The 17,805-nt window shown below is 45.4% G+C and overlaps 1 protein-coding gene across 2 annotated transcripts in view; it reads right to left on the bottom strand.

Annotated features, from left to right (window-relative positions):
* Positions 1-17,805, bottom strand: part of VWA2 (von Willebrand factor A domain containing 2) — a 417,877-nt gene that overhangs the window by 148,893 nt on the left and 251,179 nt on the right. For both annotated transcript variants that reach the window (XM_069611869.1, XM_069611870.1), the window contains 3 exons: positions 14,780-14,974; positions 13,245-13,378; positions 9,292-9,424 (listed from right to left, as the gene is read on the bottom strand). In XM_069611869.1, coding sequence (XP_069467970.1) covers positions 9,292-9,424; positions 13,245-13,378; positions 14,780-14,974 — 462 coding nt within the window. The remainder of the gene's footprint in view (positions 1-9,291; positions 9,425-13,244; positions 13,379-14,779; positions 14,975-17,805) is intronic.

Here is a 17,805-nt window from a genome sequence, read left to right as displayed (position 1 = left end):
TGATGATTAACCACATCTTTTCCCGTTTTGGTCTACCTCAAAGGATTGAGTCAGACAGAGGTAGCCACTTCACCAGTGAAGTAATGACAAAGATGTGGGAGATACTGGGGGTCAAAAGGAAGTTACATATTGCTTACAGGCCAGCTTCTTCTGGAGCAGTAGAGAGGTATAACCGAACCATTGTGAGCATATTAAAGAAGTTTGTGGCAGATTCTGGGCCAAGTTGGGATATCCGATTACCTCTGGTCCTAATGGCTATCAGATCTACCCCTTCATCTGCAACCAAAATGTCACCATTTGAGTTGATGACTGGGCGCAAGATGGTGCTTCCTCAGCATTTGCTCTACAGGACCCAAGAGCAGACACTGATAAATGCCTCCACTACTCATGAGTATGTGGAGAATTTAAGGAAACACCTCCAACATGCTTTTGCTTATGCTCAGCGGAATCTAGAAAGATCAGCTGATAGCATGAAGACCCACTATGACCTGAAAACTTCCAGGAAGGAATATCAGGTGGGGGACCGGGTCTATCTATACAACTTCCAAAGGAACCAGGCCAAGCAGCGCAAATTTTTGCCTACATGGAAGGGACCATTCGAGATCATAGACAAAATCTCCCCTGTGGCCTACAAAATCCACATCCCCAAAGGTCCTTTGGCAGCGGGGGAAGACAAGTGGGTCCACATAAACCAGTTGAAATGTTGCCATCCCAGGCACACTCTGCAACAACTGGAGGAATCCTCTGGAATCCTAGCGGGTACTGTCTCAGACTAATTCTGTTCCAATCATAAAACATACCACATCTAGTCTCTAAAATATTGTGATTTGCATGAAACTGTCTCTTAGTTATACTGTTTTTTATCAAAATAAGAATGTAATGTTTCGTCATGATGAAATGCATATGCTGTCCCACCATCTCAACAGTGGTGGAAAAACGTCTATGAGTAGGTATTGCCGCTCTTCCTTTGTCGTCCTAGGAGAAAGAAGACCTTGAGACTGGCCAAGGAGGACGATCCGGAGACCGGGAACGAAGATCCAATGGGCCCAGTGGACCGCCCAATACTCCCATCAGGACTGGCGAGGAGAACCGATCGATCAGTACCGGATGGAGAAGAAGATGCTGAACTGTGCCATCTACAGAAGAGGAAGAAGATTATGCGGACAGACCGGTGCGTGGGTCAAAACCCTTGGGCACGCGACTCCCCATCGACTCAAATTCAAAGTGCAGTCGCGTGGGGGGGCTTGTTGGGTGTCCTGACCCACGTTTAAGCTATCATGCCACAACATTTGGTGCTGTGGGCTTAGAAAATTCAAGATGGCGGAAAACCCACATGTGCGCCGAAATCCAGGAAAGCTGCGGAGTTTGTGCGCACACCAAAATGGTTGCCTCACTTGCCACCCACCAGTGCGAGAATGAAAGGCCGGGTTGCCATGAGGGAAATGGGTTGCCAAAGGAAAAACAGTAGCGCCGGTTAGCTTCAAAGCGCTTTAAAACCACCATTGGACTACCCGCACAGTAGTCTGAAACCATTGGGAATGGCAATGCTGATTGCCAAATGCAACCTAGAATTGTGGGGAATTCATTTCTTAAATCCCAAAAATGGGTGCAGTACCAGTACTCACTACTATCCAAAAGCCGGCGTTTTAAAACCACCCTGTGTTTCTCTGAAGGCAGGCTCAAAATGCCTATTTTCAAACATTGCAACATGTGCAAAATATTCACTGAACACCAGCAGACATTTGGCAGAATGGAGTTTTGTGTGCTTACAAAATCGGGGAAATGAAGAGCCCAAAACAATGCTTATAACAAAACTGCTATGGAGTCAGCAGTTTAAGTTGCACTGGATTTAAAGACACTAAAATCGAAAATGTTTAGATTAAATGAGTGACCTATGTTTGGTGTCACATGCCTTTGCAATTGTTTAAATGTCATAGTTTAAACTTAGAATCAGCATTCTAGCTGCATGTGTAAAATTGCAAGTTAATTTAAAAAGCAACAAAAAACATGACAGTTAGCTGAAAGTCTGGCTTAAGGAACTTGATTTTGCTTGACAACTACCCCCATCAGGAGTGAAACTTGAGTCACAACTGTGTTCCCAGGCCCATCTGCCTTTTTGCTGGCCACACTAAGGATATGCCATCTATCTGATAATTGAATTACCTGTGCTCTACAGGAGCTCTGAACAAAGCCTGTCTTGACTCAGGCAAAGGTTTTATTACAGCGGTCGTAAAATGTAGCTTCCTCTTGGCAGAAGCTGGGAGGGGCACTGCCTGTGAGAGCAAGCTGGCTTGGCAGAACTGGAAAAACCAGAAATTCAACCTTGTGCTGAGGGTAAACCACACCCCTTTGGAGCCAGAACATAACTCTAAAAAGATGAATAACTCATAGAGCGGACATGTGAAAATTTTATAAATGATACCATAATTCTTGTGATTTTTCTGCCCACAGTTTAAGAGGTTTTTAGAACCGGTGGTATGTTCAGGGGGGTGTTAGCGGAAAAGTGGATATTACTCTAAATGTATGCATGTTAAAAATATGAAACTTCATCAGTTAATGTCCATACTCCCTGCGCACATGTATGTAAAGTTGGGTCAATGTCAGAAATTGAAAAATCAGTTAAAAAGTCAATTATGTGCCATTTCTGAATGCAAGCTCTTAGAAACAGCAGATTTGGACAGAGACATGGCTAAATTCAGCCACACCATGTATATGTAATTTCAAGCAACTGTGTAACTGTGAAATATGTCTTTTGTTATCAAATATAGAATATGTGCAATCTGACAGGGGAGTGTCCTATCTGCAAGCCATAAAATGACATCACTCTGACTCACAGTTCCTTCCCCAATCAAGTGAGAAATGGAAGTTTGACCAATTAGAAGCTGAGAGAGAGGTAGGGTCAGTGATGCTAGAACACACCCACATTCTAAACGCATAAAAGCAGAGAGACAGGACAGATAGGGACCTTCAAATCCATTTGCAGCTGGAAGCTCTGCCGGAAAAATCCATACTTACCTCCATCAAATTTCAAAGAGCCAACACTTAGACTCCAAGATAAACAGAGACTTCAGAACCTTAACCAGAAAGGCCACTGCCAGCAAGAGTATTTGTCAGCAGGCCTCAAAATATTTTTGCAACTGAACTCTTCAGACAGCCGGCTGACGCCGCCTGAATTTTGCCAAGAACTTTTGCAAGAACCCGGTGACAGAAATATCCAAAGAGAAGGCAGGACCCGACCCAGAGAACCGGTGCCTAGCAGAGACCAGGCCATTGTATCCAGAGTGCTGACCCCGATGCTGTGAGCAGTTCCAGAGACCAGACGCTGTGCCCAGAGACCGTCCGAAGTCCAGACCTGTTGACCAGATCGTGACAAAGCCGCCTTCCTGTTTAAAATCTCTTGTGAGTACCGCCAAACTGTACCAAACCAAAGCTCTTAGTTTAAATTCATCTAATTCAATCTATTTAACCTAAGTAGAACTGTCTCCTAACTGTCACCTGTCATTTGCATAGCTGTCACTTGTCATTTTCTAGTTGCAAGCTGCACTTGTCATTTTGAGCTTTTAAAATTTCAAATCTGAAAAACGACCTTCACTAAATCGCTCATATCTCCGCGACCGTTTGTGCTAGAGACTTGCAGTAACTTTCATTTGGAAGATGAGATCCTAGGCTTTCCTAGGACCCCAAAACGATCGTGATAGTCCTTGCGGTTCAGATCTAAACGAATTTTACCGCGATTTGCAAATTTCTCCTCGTGTAAAAACAGCTGCTGCTTGCCTTCCATTTGCCAGAAATTCGTTTAACCTGCTAATCATTCCTGAATCATTGCAAGAGTGAGCCTGAGCTAATATTAACTAGATACCATTCACCCTGAACCTCTGAAAGGGAATTAAAAGCATTTTAGCATATTTTTTTAATTCATTGCCAGCACATATCAAAGCAATTTGGGCCTGTGTTTTCAAACTTCTGTAGTCTAAGCTTGCTGGGGTGAACTGAATTACAGTTGATTGCATTCCTGAGAACTGTGTGTTTCCTCCCATTTCCTTGCATTGCATAAAGAGGGGGGGAGTGAATAGCCAGAGAAAAGTGATTACATTGTTTGGTTGAAATCATATTGAGTATTTTCTATACTGCATTTCATTCATTCAACCTTGCATTTCCTTGAACCCTGTAAAGCATTCTCTACCACATTATACTTCTGTACCTATTTACCACTGTGCTACCTTATCCATTTCATGTCAACTCCTTATTGATTATAGAGAAGCGTGTTAGTGCCAGATTCTCCGTTGTTAATCTTTAGCATATCAGATTAAGTGTGATATTCAATTATTAATTTATTATAAGGTGTGACATATATATATCTATTGTTTAAATTATCGAATAAACCTTTTAACTTGCAAAACAGAACTACTTCTTGGCTCAGTGGGGTCAGGGGGATTCCAAGAGAGGGGTGTTATATAGGGGTAGTCATCCAGAACGCATGAACTGGACATAAAGATATATCAATAAGGGTTTTCATTCAGTATTATAGACTAGGCGTTGACTTAGCTGTAGTGTTGAATTGAATCCTCTTACACCATGGCAGTTTATTGTTGGAGATAACTCTTCGTCTCACAGCAAAAACATGGGCGATGAAACTTGAGATGTTCCAGGTTCCATCAATTTTGCTCATGGTCATTTATGACGTTCCATTTGGATCTGACTTTATCTTGCATTAAGCAGGTAATTATTTGCAAATGTTTTCTTCTGAATCTATAAAGACGTTTGGAAATCTGCTGCACCTGCCTGGAGAAGGTCCCGAGTTGCTTCCTGGATCTGGTTATTAGTGTCCAGTCGTACATTATAATGTCAGTGGCTTTTTATCTGATCCAGTGGAATTTACTCTGCTTCTTTCTGCGAAGCATATTGTAATTGTAATTGTTTATTTATATAGCGCCTATACAAAGGAAAGTGTTTCAAAGTGCTCAAGGAGGGTGGGAAGAAGGGGAAAACACAGCAGTCGCTCAGAGCCCTTGAGATTCTGAGACGGTAATAGCACAGGCAGAGTAAGTGCATAACAAACATTTAACATTTGAGACACAGCAAAAAGGACTGACTACGAATCTGCAGTTTTACAAGTGCAAGGGGAGAACAGACAGACGATCTTCAGGCATGTTGCATTTGGATCATGCAAGTGCGTCGAGGGTAACAGGGAGGGGGAGGTCCAAGTGCACCCAGTCGGTGAAGAATGGGGTAAGTTCAGAGAGAGCCACTCTCTTGGGTTATTTCTAAGTGCTGTGAAGGTGGGGGTGTAGGGCCCTGAGGCAAGTGCAAGAGAGAGGACTAGTGGGGGTACCTGGGACCTGTGAGACTCTGAGGTACACCAGGCGGCCAGTAGCAAGCTGTAAGGAAGAGGAGGGAGAGATGAAGAGAGCCGAGAGCTATGTGAGCAGGGTAGAGGGAGTGCGAAGGAAGAGAAGAGGAAGATCTTTAGAAGCTTGCAGAACTTAAGAAGGTCAGGCTCAAGACGGAGATTGGAGGCAGGGAGGCTATTCCAGAGGGAGACACCTGCTGAGGATAGGGATCTCCCTCCAAATCTCTGCTTGGAGAACCAGCTCCAAGCTCCAAATAACCCATATTCTGCAACTCAATCCAGAAGAAACCATTTGTAACTGATCCACTGTAAATTGATGCTAAGTCGTTGCTCACTCCTATTTGCAACGAGTGCTAGAGTTTGTATCTGATAGGACTGTAGTCACTTTCTTTAGCAAATTAACAAGAGGGGCCCTAGGAGTCCCTTTGCCAGACATTAGTCCTGGTTACGAGAGACTTACCCAGAGTCTTTAGCTCACTATCTTTCACAGAGAAGAAATATCCCCAACATATCAGTCTTTGTCCTACCCTGGGGCAGTCCAGCACCGAAATGCTAGGCAATTCCCCTCTGAACAAGAGCACCAACAGAAACCCCAGACACGTGTTTCGGTCTGGTTGGACCTCATCAGTAGGGTGGATCTGTGCCTCTCTAAGAATAGTGAGCAAGGTGTCCACGTCTGGATTCCCCTAGTAATTTAGGGTGAGACCCAAAGTTACTTAAATATGCAAATTAACAAGGGGGGGTCCTGGGAGTCCTTCTGCCAGACATTAGTCCTGGTTATGAGAGACTTACCCAGAGTCTTTAGCTCACTATCTTTCACAGAGAAGAAATATCCCAAACATATCAGTCTTTGTCCTGCCCTTGGGCAGTCCAGCACCGAAATGCTAGGCAATTCTTCTCTGAACAAGAGTACCAACAGAAACCCCAGACACGTGTTTCAGTCTGGTTGGACCTCATCAGTAGGGTGGATCTGTGCCTCTCTAAGAATAGTGAGCAAGGGGTCCACGTCTGGATTCCCCTAGTAACTTCGGGTGAGACCCAAAGTTACTTAAATATGCAAATTAACAAGGGGGGGTCCTTGGAGTCCTTCTGCCAGACATTAGTCCTGGTTATGAGAGACTTACCCAGAGTCTTTAGCTCACTATCTTTCACAGAGAAGAAATATCCCAAACATATCAGTCTTTGTCCTGCCCTTGGGCAGTCCAGCACCGAAATGCTAGGCAATTCTTCTCTGAACAAGAGTACCAACAGAAACCCCAGACACGTGTTTCAGTCTGGTTGGACCTCATCAGTAGGGTGGATCTGTGCCTCTCTAAGAATAGTGAGCAAGGGGTCCACGTCTGGATTCCCCTAGTAACTTCGGGTGAGACCCAAAGTTACTTAAATATGCAAATTAACAAGGGGGGGTCCTTGGAGTCCTTCTGCCAGACATTAGTCCTGGTTATGAGAGACTTACCCAGAGTCTTTAGCTCACTATCTTTCACAGAGAAGAAATATCCCAAACATATCAGTCTTTGTCCTGCCCTGGGGCAGTCCAGCACCGAAATGCTAGTCAATTCTCCTCTGAACAAGAGTAACAACAGCAACGCCAGACATGTGTTTCGGTCTGGTTGGACCTCATCAGTAGGGTGGATCTGTGCCTCTCTAAGAATACGTGTCTGGGGTAAGGTTTTCACCCAGGACGGGGCACGGAGAGTGTCCAATTGTCTGTTGTCGATGACCTGGCCAGACTGGTGGGAGGCGGTGGAATGGCTAAATTGATTTTGTTAGACCTGTCGGTGACCTTTGACACCATCGACCACCAGATCCTGCTTGCTCGCTCGGTCTCAGCTGGCCTCTCTGGGTCTGTTTTAGCCTGGTTTTGCTCCTTCCTGAATAATAGGGGCCAAACCCTCTCACTTAATTCTTTTTCTTCAGCTTCTTGTTCTTTATTCTTGTGGTGTTCCACAGGATTCCTCCCTGTCCCCTTCACTTTTTAACAGCTATTTACAGCCCTTGATCTACCTCATCTGTTCCCTCGGCTTCAGGTGGTACTCGTATGCCGATGGCCCCCAGATCCTGGTTCGTTTAGATCTGAACCAGGCAGAGGTGTCATCGTGCTCGGTGGCCATTGGGGACTGGAGGAGTAGGAATTGGCTGAAATTGAATGGGGACAAAACCAAGGTTTTGGTGGTGGGTTCCCCCCCAACCCAGCTCTCTGGACTCAATCTTTTTGGCCTTCTACACTGGGTGATTTCCCTCTCCCTGTGTCGGTCGTTAAAAATCTTGGGGTTACTCTATCATCTACTTTGTCTATGGCTGCTCAGGTTGGAGTAGTGTGTAAGGTTGGCCATTTTCATCCAAGGATTCTGCGCAGGGTCTTACCCTTTTGCCATTCCATCTTAGACCTCTTGTGGTGGCCTCACTGGTGCTAAGCCATATAGACTGCTGTAACTCCTTGTTCTTGGCTCAGCCGGTAGGGCTTCCCCACCAGTTGCAGTTGTTGCAGCATCTTGCCGCTAGGGTGGCCACTAACACTCTTTATGGTGCCCATATCACTCCAGTCCTGCGTTCCCTCCACTGGCTTCCTGTCACCAGGTGCATAGAATTTAAGGCCTCTGCCTCGTTCATCAGGCCTTCTAGCATCAGGAGGCGGATTATCTTTTGGATAAATTCCCTCCATACCTCTGTACCGGAGCCCTTCGCTAGGGGAGTGCCGGTTTCATCTCTGTCCCTAGGATCCATCTTTCTCAAGGGGGCACTCGTGCCTTTTCTGTGGCGGCTGTCAAACTCTGGAACACGCTCCCTCCGGCTCTGAGATCTAATCCTAACCATTTGCAATACAGGCGGCTCTTGAAAACGTTTCTCTTCTACAAACATCCCGGACCAGTTAGCTGTGTTGATGTCTTAGCGCCAAGATGCCTTCGGGCCTATGAGTGTTTTATAAAACTTTATAACATAACAATGCTACAGATCAGTGCGTCTGCCTAGATCAGCCTCTTGATGGAGCCACCTTGGGAAGATGGTTTCTCACTTGTGCACTGGACCTGGCTCTCCTTGAGATGGTTGCATCGGTATTGGCCAAAGGTTTGCACTTTCAATAAAAGAGCACGCATCCAGCTTGTATGTGGATGAGAAATCAGACCCGCTATATGCCTTTGGCTGTTCCGCAAACGTGCGTTAACAAGCATGGCCAAAGCCAAACTATGTTTTAGAGCAGAATGGAAACAGCCTGCAGGTACTCTGCAGTGGGAGGAGGTGTGAATCAGTGGCAGACACAGTACTGAGGAGTAGGAGGGGCCTGAGAGAAAAGGGGAGGCAAGATTCATGCTGGAGACAATGAACAATGAAGTGGGTGGGAGCTATGGAGACATTATGCAGTGGAGCACTCAGAATCCAATTACTTAGTACTGAAGAATTGACTGAAACCAGCGCCCACCCAAGATAGATATGCACGAGGTCTGGCAGAGGGCTAAAGCACACTTGGGCCAGAACCTATAAAGAAATATAAACCAAGAAACATTAAGTTCCCACAAACTTTATACATACAAAATAAAACCTGCTGAGTGCATCTGTACTTGTTAGAAAATCACCAAAACCTTAAAATAAGTGAGTTAATGATCTTAAGCAGCAGGTTGTAAGGACGACTTGGTCTAAATCTACTGTACAGACTAATTAGTGACAACAGTACCTAGGATTTAGAGAGATGAGGTTTGAGGGATGTATACAGTCTAGGTGATGGATGTATTTCTACCCGGAAGTAAATGTATTCCAGAATCGGAGGCCCAGAGCTGAAAACCAGTGGGCTCCTCTCCTAGTGGGATGCAAAGGAAGTGGTTGCACTATGGTTTTGTATGTAGACACTGACATTTCTTCTTTTCTTATTTGTATGTAAATGTTTTTCACCTTCCTTATGGAGAGGACTTGTCCCCCATACTTCTAGGCATTAAGGATCGACTGACCTGTAAAATGGGCAGAGCCCTGTGGAGGTGGCGCTGATCTGGTTGGCCCCCTTCCAGCACATGAAGTTCCCCGTTAGCTCTTTCACCGTCTCCAGTGTCTTGCGCTCGCACGGGTGTGATTCAATCTGGCATCCTGATGAAGGCAAGAGCACACCAAGTTTAGAAATGCCTCCATTGTACCGTTTCATGCAGCTTTGCAGTTGGAGCAATGTATAATCAAAAGCCTATTAATCATAATTGTTCTTTTATAACGTGTGTAATACTGGGGACCAGTTTCTAAGCGCAAGCCCGCATTCGAACCTGTGTTGCTATGCATTTGCGTCAGGACTGACTCTCCATATGAGCCTGGCGCCATAGACGCCAGGACTGCACCCAAATAGTCCCTAGCAGGGGTTGTTGGGCTTGCTTGGAATAACTTGATGCCTGCTTCTGGGGTTGCTGGACTTGGTCTGGATCCCCGGGGGTAGGCATCATGACAGGTCTATAAAGTTATTAAGACTGTTTGCAGTGAAGTGGGTAAGTTAAAAAAACAATCGGCCTTGAGTGGAAGCTGACTTGGTACTGGGTAGTTTCCAGAAACCACAGCAGATGTAAAATTTCCTGTGGCACTGCCCTCAAAATAAATGTTTTGTTAAAGAATTATTGTTGCATCCTTATCTCAAAACTGAATCGGCCCAGTGTATAATAATTTCAGTTGCTTGGTCACTGAGTTCAAAATCTTCTATGTTATTTATTGGTCCTGTAGGTTTGATAAATTGATGTTTAATGAGCATCCATTCTCATCCGAAACATTCACTTAGAAATGCTTCTCAATCGATATATATATATATATATATATATATATATAAAACGCTTAAGTATGTTTCAGTAGTGCGCTGATGCAATTTATCAATGTTAGGTTGCCCTCTGCTTTCCAAATGGCAAAGTGCACCTCTGTGTGCCCTTCCAATTCAATAAAAGCTGTCATTTTGAAAAACAGAATGAGCATCGTTCTACCTGGTCACCTTCACCTTCCACTATCGCAAACATTCGGAAAAATGTCAAGTTACTTCTTTCCACCACCACTTCTCTTCACACATGACACAGTGGTTTCAGTGTCAATGAACAGTTTATTACCGGCTCAATGTTTCAGTCTCTAAAGAGTGAAATGTTGTAGGATGAATGCCTCCTTACGAGATAAAACTGAAAGTAGGTGCTGTAATTATGCTATTACACAATCGCATGCCATTACAGGAACTATGCAATGGAACAAGGTTGGCAATAACGCGTCTACAAAGACACATCAACGATGCCCGTGTAATCGATGGAACTTAGATGCTGGTGTTATACCGCTCATACTTCTCATTCCATCTGATACAAATATGCCTCACAAATTCAAAAGAAGACAGTTACCTATATGTTTAGCCTCCTTTTCAATGATCATTAATAAGTCACAGGGACCTACGCCCCCTTCCTGGAAGTGATCAGTGGTAATTCCAATATTTAAGAAGGGGGACAGAATTGACACTATGAATTACCAACCGATATTGACCTTTAAGATATGCTAGAACGGCATATGTTATGCCGGGAACGGCCAGTTAATATTACATTTCAATATGCGTTATCCAGTAGGATCATACTCCTATTTACATTATACTCTACACACTCATATTATAATCAAAAACATTTGCAGAATATTTGCCTATCCTCAATTGCGCAAACATTTGTCTTGTTGGCATACATTTGACTTATCAAATAATTCCATGTTCATGTTGTCACTGTTGAATTATATTCCCTTAATCACTCTTGTTTAGGTGATCCTTAAATTGATCCCATGGATTCTTAAATTGATCCCATTTAAAGTTTGATTTAGACCACAACTTCCTTTAGATCTAAATCCCCTTCTTTGGGGTTTGAATCTCATAGTCAAAATCCTCTAGATGTGTTTCGCCACTTGCATGTGGCTCATGAGGAGTTAGAAATATGTAAGAAAATATGATTCTAAGTTTTATGTTCACACTATTAATGCTTGAATAAACAATGTTCTGTATTAAGCTTTTGAATGGCCTCATATGGTGCCAGGATTCGGTTTGTTACTTCAAAATAGTTTTTCTATAAGCATAGAAGCATAAGCAGAATATGTGATCTGCGACACGTGTGCATGTGCGGAAGAGCGCTGAAACGGTGGCTGTTATAGCAAATATGGAATCCATCGTGGCCTCATTTGTCCAAATAGATTACGTCATGAGACGCAGAAGATTCGGGAACGATGTGTGGAATTGAAACCATTACGCAGGGATCTGAATGATGATATCCTTGTTGGTATGTAAACCTGCAGGGGGACTCTGTGCACGCATCCCAGATTCTGCTGGATAGTGCGTTCTTCTTTTTATCATCCCCTTTTCTGAATAATTTCCTTTTGTTACTCACTCTCCGCCCAAAAAGAAAAATCTGATTGCACAACCCACCATTCTAGAAGCTCACCGCAGTTGCCCGAAATATCCTCGCCCTCGCTACGATCTTTATCATTCGCAACTATTTAAATGCCTCTATTGCAACTTCAACCTGCCTCCTCTCTACTGTAATATAAAGATTAAAACCCTTACACCTCTCTTGATTGTATTTCTGCTGTTCTGGGCATGAGGCATAAAATAAGATTTTTGAGGTCATGAAATATCGTTCCCTTTTCTCTCCCTCCTCCCATCCTCTGGTTTTGAAACTTTGAGATACTTGGATCAGAGAACCTCAAGAGACGTCTTGTTAGTTTTGGCTAAAGCGCCACCTATAAGCCAAAACAAATGCATTGGAGCACAGCTAGGGAGAGAGAGCAAATGAGGAGGGATACAATGGGCCTCATTACACGGAAGGCGGTAATGGTTAACGGCCACCGTTAATGGTAACGGTGACCGTTAACCATTACCGCCTTACTACGAGGTCCCTTAGCGGGTTGGTGCTTTAACGCCTGCTTTTTGCAGGCGTTAAAAACCAACCCGCTAAGGGACCTCAGAGCTAATTACGGCACCGCAAAATTGCGGTGCCGTAATTAGCGCCTTCCCCATTCCCATAGAGCCCTATGGGGCAGAAATGGGAATGGGGAAGGGCAATGGCGGAAGGGGGATTTACCGCCCCTCCAACCTTGGAATGGGGCGGTAAATCCCCTTTCCGCCAAGGCGGTGCCGGTATTTTACCGGCATGAGCCATGGCGCTAATAGCGCCATGGCTCACCGCCTTCCGTGTAATGAGGCCCAATGTGTCTATGTGGTGTTAGGTTATATAGCCAAGCATTGACTGGCCATGGCCATGCTAATCCCTATGGCCATTTCCACCCATTTTCTGCCCAAAACACCCCCTCCTGGAATCTCTTTGAGCTGACTTTATCAAGCCTTAAAATCAAGCATTGCCAAAGCCAGCAGCTCTGGCTTGTGCATAGGTACTAGATGGGCATTTGCCAGGCACTGCTATCATATGCACGATACGTGCACCATTTTATAGCTGCTACCACTAATGGCCAGTTTGTATCGTTATGGCAATGCCAGTCTACACTAAAGCCAAAACCTTTGGCATTGCCACTGCTTGTGTTTAAATCCCTGCAATACACCAGTAGCTGTGCACTACCCCTCTGTGCATTGGACACCATCCTGTGCCTGCCCCAAACAAAGGCTGAGGGATGCTCTGCTTTTCATGTATTTAAAAGCACATCACATTTTTTTTAAATAAGCATGCACTTTTAAACATGTCAAAATGATCTCTGCCAGCTCAGGCAGCTAGTTTGCCCAATTCTGCTCAGGGGAAAAAGGGAACCTGAATGCTTGCCTCTGTGACATGCACATGCTGATGTCCTTTGCAACGAGGGTGCTCCTTTCCTTCATACGAAGGAAGTGGGTGCACGAACATTTTAACATTTTGACATACGACCTGGAACCATCTTGAGTGAGTGATGAGGTGATCTCTGAAGGCAACCCCCGAAGAGTTACCTGGAGGCACCGCGCTACAGAGGTCAGAGGTGGTCAGGGTGCTGGAAAGCCCGTTCACTGCATCGTCCGCGTGCTCAGCAAACAGTACGTGCTTCTCTGTGGGGTCGCTGGCCAACGTGTGTAGCTCCTCCCACCTGCAAAACAAGAACCACTACTTGTGAGTTGTAATATCTCTCAGCACATGCAAAGAGTGGATTTCCAGTTGTGTCTAGTTGATTACTACAATCTTAGCCCCTGCTTCTACACTTGTTGTCCTACTTCCGGTAGAGCTGGTTGTCTACTTCCGGTAGAGCTGGTTTCCTGTCTTTACATAAGCTCTGTGTCATCATCCTCTGACCCTTTACCTCCACTTCCTGTCTATTACCTGGAACAGGAAGTGCTGTCCAGTGTTCACTTTAGAGCACCAAGAGGACCCCTAGAGACTGGTCGTTAGTGTCCTTTATTACGACACAACGTGAGTGACACATCAGTCCACAGCTGACATATGGTTCAATCGAAACTCATTTACCAGTTCCATTCAGTTGAGGAGGGGGCTTGCATCTCATCAAAAATATATTCAACAACATCCAAGTATGAGTGCAAATGCAGGAAATGAGAATGGCTGATGATTCTGCAAAATACTTCCTCTTGCTGCTTTGACAATGCGCCCAAAACCTGCTCTGCAGGGCAAGAGGCTGTGCCAGGCCTTCTTGCGCATGGTATCTTGTTGTCTATTTGTGACACTGAGCTAAGTGCCTGCAAGGTGCTGGGGGAGGCACAGCGTTACAGCCAGACCAAAGCGTTCCTGTCCCTCAGCAAGGGTGAACTTGGAACCGAAAGTGACCCTGGAAATGTTTTTCAAAGTGGCTCCATATAACACTGTGTGAACAAGCCCAGCTCATCAGTAGAGTTTGTTGAGTTTTACCAGAAGATAATTTGGAGAAAATGGGTCAAAATACAATGGCGTTAAGCATCCGTTCCAAGGGCTGGAACAGGTGGTAACGACGCGATGGGCCAAGCGAAACAAGGGCATTTAACGAGGGGTGTTGCTAGGTCTGGAAAAGATCAGGGCTAAGCTTATGTCGGGACTGGCAGGATCTGGGGCTAGCTATATCCTTTTGGTTGTAGCCCCTGAGCTTCTATCCCCGGCTACAACCAAAAGACCTGGGGCTACAGCCCATTTGCCCCTTCTAGCAAATGCCTCTGCTGGACGTTATCACCTGTTCCAGCCCTTGGAACGGGTGCGTAATGCCATTAGCACTCATTACATAGTCAGGGGCTAATCTAAAGTATTTTCGTTCCGTGAACAGGTCGCCTTGCGACGTCCCCTTTACGGAACTCATGCTCAGCAGCTAGGCTGGTAAGATCGCACAGTGGCTTTAGCATCCGTCTATAAGCCTGCAGTCAAGGGTTCAACCCTCAGGCAGAGCTTAGTCGTCAACCTAGTGAGATCTTTAAATGAGTACCACGGAGTTGGGTAGGAGTAAGACCTGCATTTCAAGTGCCTAGTTTGTGGTGTGTGCTATGCATATAGTCCAAAACTAGTATAACGTCACCTGGGATACTTGACTCCAACAGCAAAGACTGTGACCGTGCTTGCTTTCAGCTGCTTGACCGGCAACCTCAGGTCACCCTGAGATTTCCCGTCGGACAGGAGGATGAGGATTTTAGGGATGGAGGCGTCCCGTCCACCTGGGAAACCTTTCCGCAGGACATACTTCAGAGCCAGGCCCGTTTCTGTGCTCCCGCCCCTAAAGGTAGATAGGAATGAGAATTAGAGGGGAAAATGTTCGGCATGAGAGAAATAGATAATTAGTGACATCTATTCATGAAAAACACAGGAGCAGCGGTAGTGATATCACACAGCTCTTAGCCTCCTCAGTGACATCACAGGAATAACATCACATGACCTTTGGACTCAAACGCCAGGCCAGTGGATTTTTTCAAATAATGTTTATTCAAACCGTGAGGCTAAAATCTGATTGGCGACAGGTGCAAACACGTGTTCCTAAAACTACCAAACTCTAAAGGCATTCTCATTTTTAATTGATAAGCAGTTTGATTTGAACACATCATAGTTGATTGTGAAGCAATTCACAGTGGTTCCCAGCAGCCATAGAGGGAAGACATAGCGACCCTAAAGGGGTGCCCAAGTGCCTACTCGTGCAAGGGCTGGGTTGCATAAATAGAAGATGACTCTAGATGGTGGGGTTGAGGGTGGATTTTAATTAAGAGTGATAGCTGTGGGGAGGTCCATTCTGTGGAGTTTTACCTTTTGAACATGATTTGGGGTAGCACATTCACTATGGGGGTCACATCACCACGCATACACACATTATGCTGGAGCCAGCAGCCCAGAGAAACGCTGATAGAAAGCAGCTCACAGGAGTGATTCTCTCTCTCTGCAGAAATCCTATTGGCACAAGCACGATAAAAGTAATTAACAATGGCAATCCTGACATACTTTATGGGTACTAGCATCATGAACGTGATTTATGGTGGCAGTGATTTCATATAGTATGGACAGCACCATCAGAAACACACTTTACAGCGGCATTGATGACAAGCAATATGGTTAACAGTGTCCTGAAAGCATTTTACAGCAGCAATTATGGCATATAGTGATGATACCATGGTCATGTGTGTTTTACAGAGTTATTGACATATATTGGGTGAACCACGTCATGGCATAGTTTCACAGTGGCAATGAAGACATGTATTGAGTGTGATATAAAGTGTCAATGGTTGAATATAGAGTGGATGCCAGCATCATAAAAGCATTTTTCAATGGCAATGACGACATAGTGTGATAACCATCATCATAAATGTCTTTTAAAAGGCAATGATGAAAGAAAGGTGTAGATACCAATGTATTGAAGTTGTTTTAAAGTGGCAATGCTGACACATATTGGCATCAACATCATGAATGTGATTTAAAGTTGCAATAGCATATTGTCGGCACAGACATCACTAACGTGATTTACAGTGGCATTGCTGACAGATATTGCGGGAAGCGGCAGCCACGTACACACGGCCGAGCTGGCATTGAATGGGCCAGCTCACAGGGCCCTGATGAGTGGCGGTGCACTGGTGAGGGAAGGAGGAGCAGGCAACACACATTCACAGACAGGAAGAGTGGAAGGGCACAAGTGGCGGGCAGAGAGGGTGGCCCATAACGGGTGCTGCAGCATGAAAGCCCCAGAAGAAGGCCATGAAGGAAAGGAGTTGGAGTGCCTTAGCAGAGATAAATGTCCAATTCTGTTCCACCATGCCAATCAGGGATGAGGATTACATTCAAATTCCAGGCACCAATCGTGTGTGGAGTGCTGGGGGTTACCTAGTAGCCCCTTATCCTACCTACTCATGTAACATTTTTCATGTCACCCTCACTATTTTAAATGGCTGGTGGCAGTGGTTAATATTCCTACTATTGTGCTTTCCTACCGCAGGCTGAATCCTCAGCTGCAGTAGAGCACCCAAGGGTGACCATTTTGTCAAAATGCCCTGGTCTACTTTTTTGCCATTTCTTGTTTGTGAGGTCTTTCTTGGGTTTTACTCTGCACGCCAAGCCAGTTTTGAGCCCTTTGTTCATTTTGCCCTTGGCGGACCTTAGTCCTGAAACCCACCTCTGACTCCAGTGTGTTTGGAAGAGCAGGAAGTGTGGGAGGTTCCCAACACTCCCCTGTCCTTTGTCTCTAGGAATGCCTGAATGCACCCAGTCCTGATTGGCTGGCTGTCCTTTTAGCACAGCCATCCTGCTGTTTGAGTGACCGCCTAGGCTGTGCATGAATGGGAGAAACCTGCTTAAAGGGCGAGAGTTTTGGGACTAGAGACAGAGTCGACCACTGGGGAGAACACCCGACAAAGAAACTGCGAACGAAGCTTGCTGCATCCTCCTGGACCTTTGAATTGCCCGGTGAAGCCCTGCTGCTATGCTGAAACTCCTCTTTCTGATCGACAAGAGAAACTCCGGAAGGGACGACTTCTTACCTTGGGTTAGTGGGACCAACTAATCCTGAGATAGATGAACTCCACTGGACCATCTTCCCCAACTGGATGTACTTTTTTGCTGCTGCAGGAACCGAGTGCCAGGGGTCGACATATCCCTAGTCAAGTGCAACATCTGCAATCCGACCAGAAGCTCCAGGAGTCTCCTAAGGACCCTCCAAAAGCAGGACAACCAGAGCTCGAGTCCCCTCACCAGAGTGCAGGACTCAAGGAGTGAAGGAAGCCCAACCGGTATCCAAGATCCGTGGTGCTGCTGATTACAGCGTGCTGAAACCACGAAGTACTGCTGATCTAAAAAGAGCACATAGCTGCTGCCAACCTCCAAATGGATGCTGCAGGAGTCCTGCAGAGATCCTCCCTCTTATCCCCACGACTGAGGCTCAGGAACCCAGGGTCTGCATCGCTGCAACAGGACAGAAGCCAGCTGGACCACTCTTCTTCAAACCAGAGGTACTGTTTAGACTTGGAGTACTTACCTCAGTGTCTTTTGCTTTGCTCTTCTCAGTTGAGACTTGCAGTGGCTACTGTTGTCAGAGTTAATTTCAGCTCCACCCTCCACAAGTGTAACAGCTTG

This window comes from Ambystoma mexicanum, chromosome 8, assembly GCF_040938575.1.
Source record: "Ambystoma mexicanum isolate Mex_15411 chromosome 8, UKY_AmexF1_1, whole genome shotgun sequence".
Taxonomy (NCBI): Eukaryota; Metazoa; Chordata; class Amphibia; order Caudata; family Ambystomatidae; genus Ambystoma; species Ambystoma mexicanum.
This window is presented reverse-complemented; position numbering and strand designations above follow the sequence as displayed.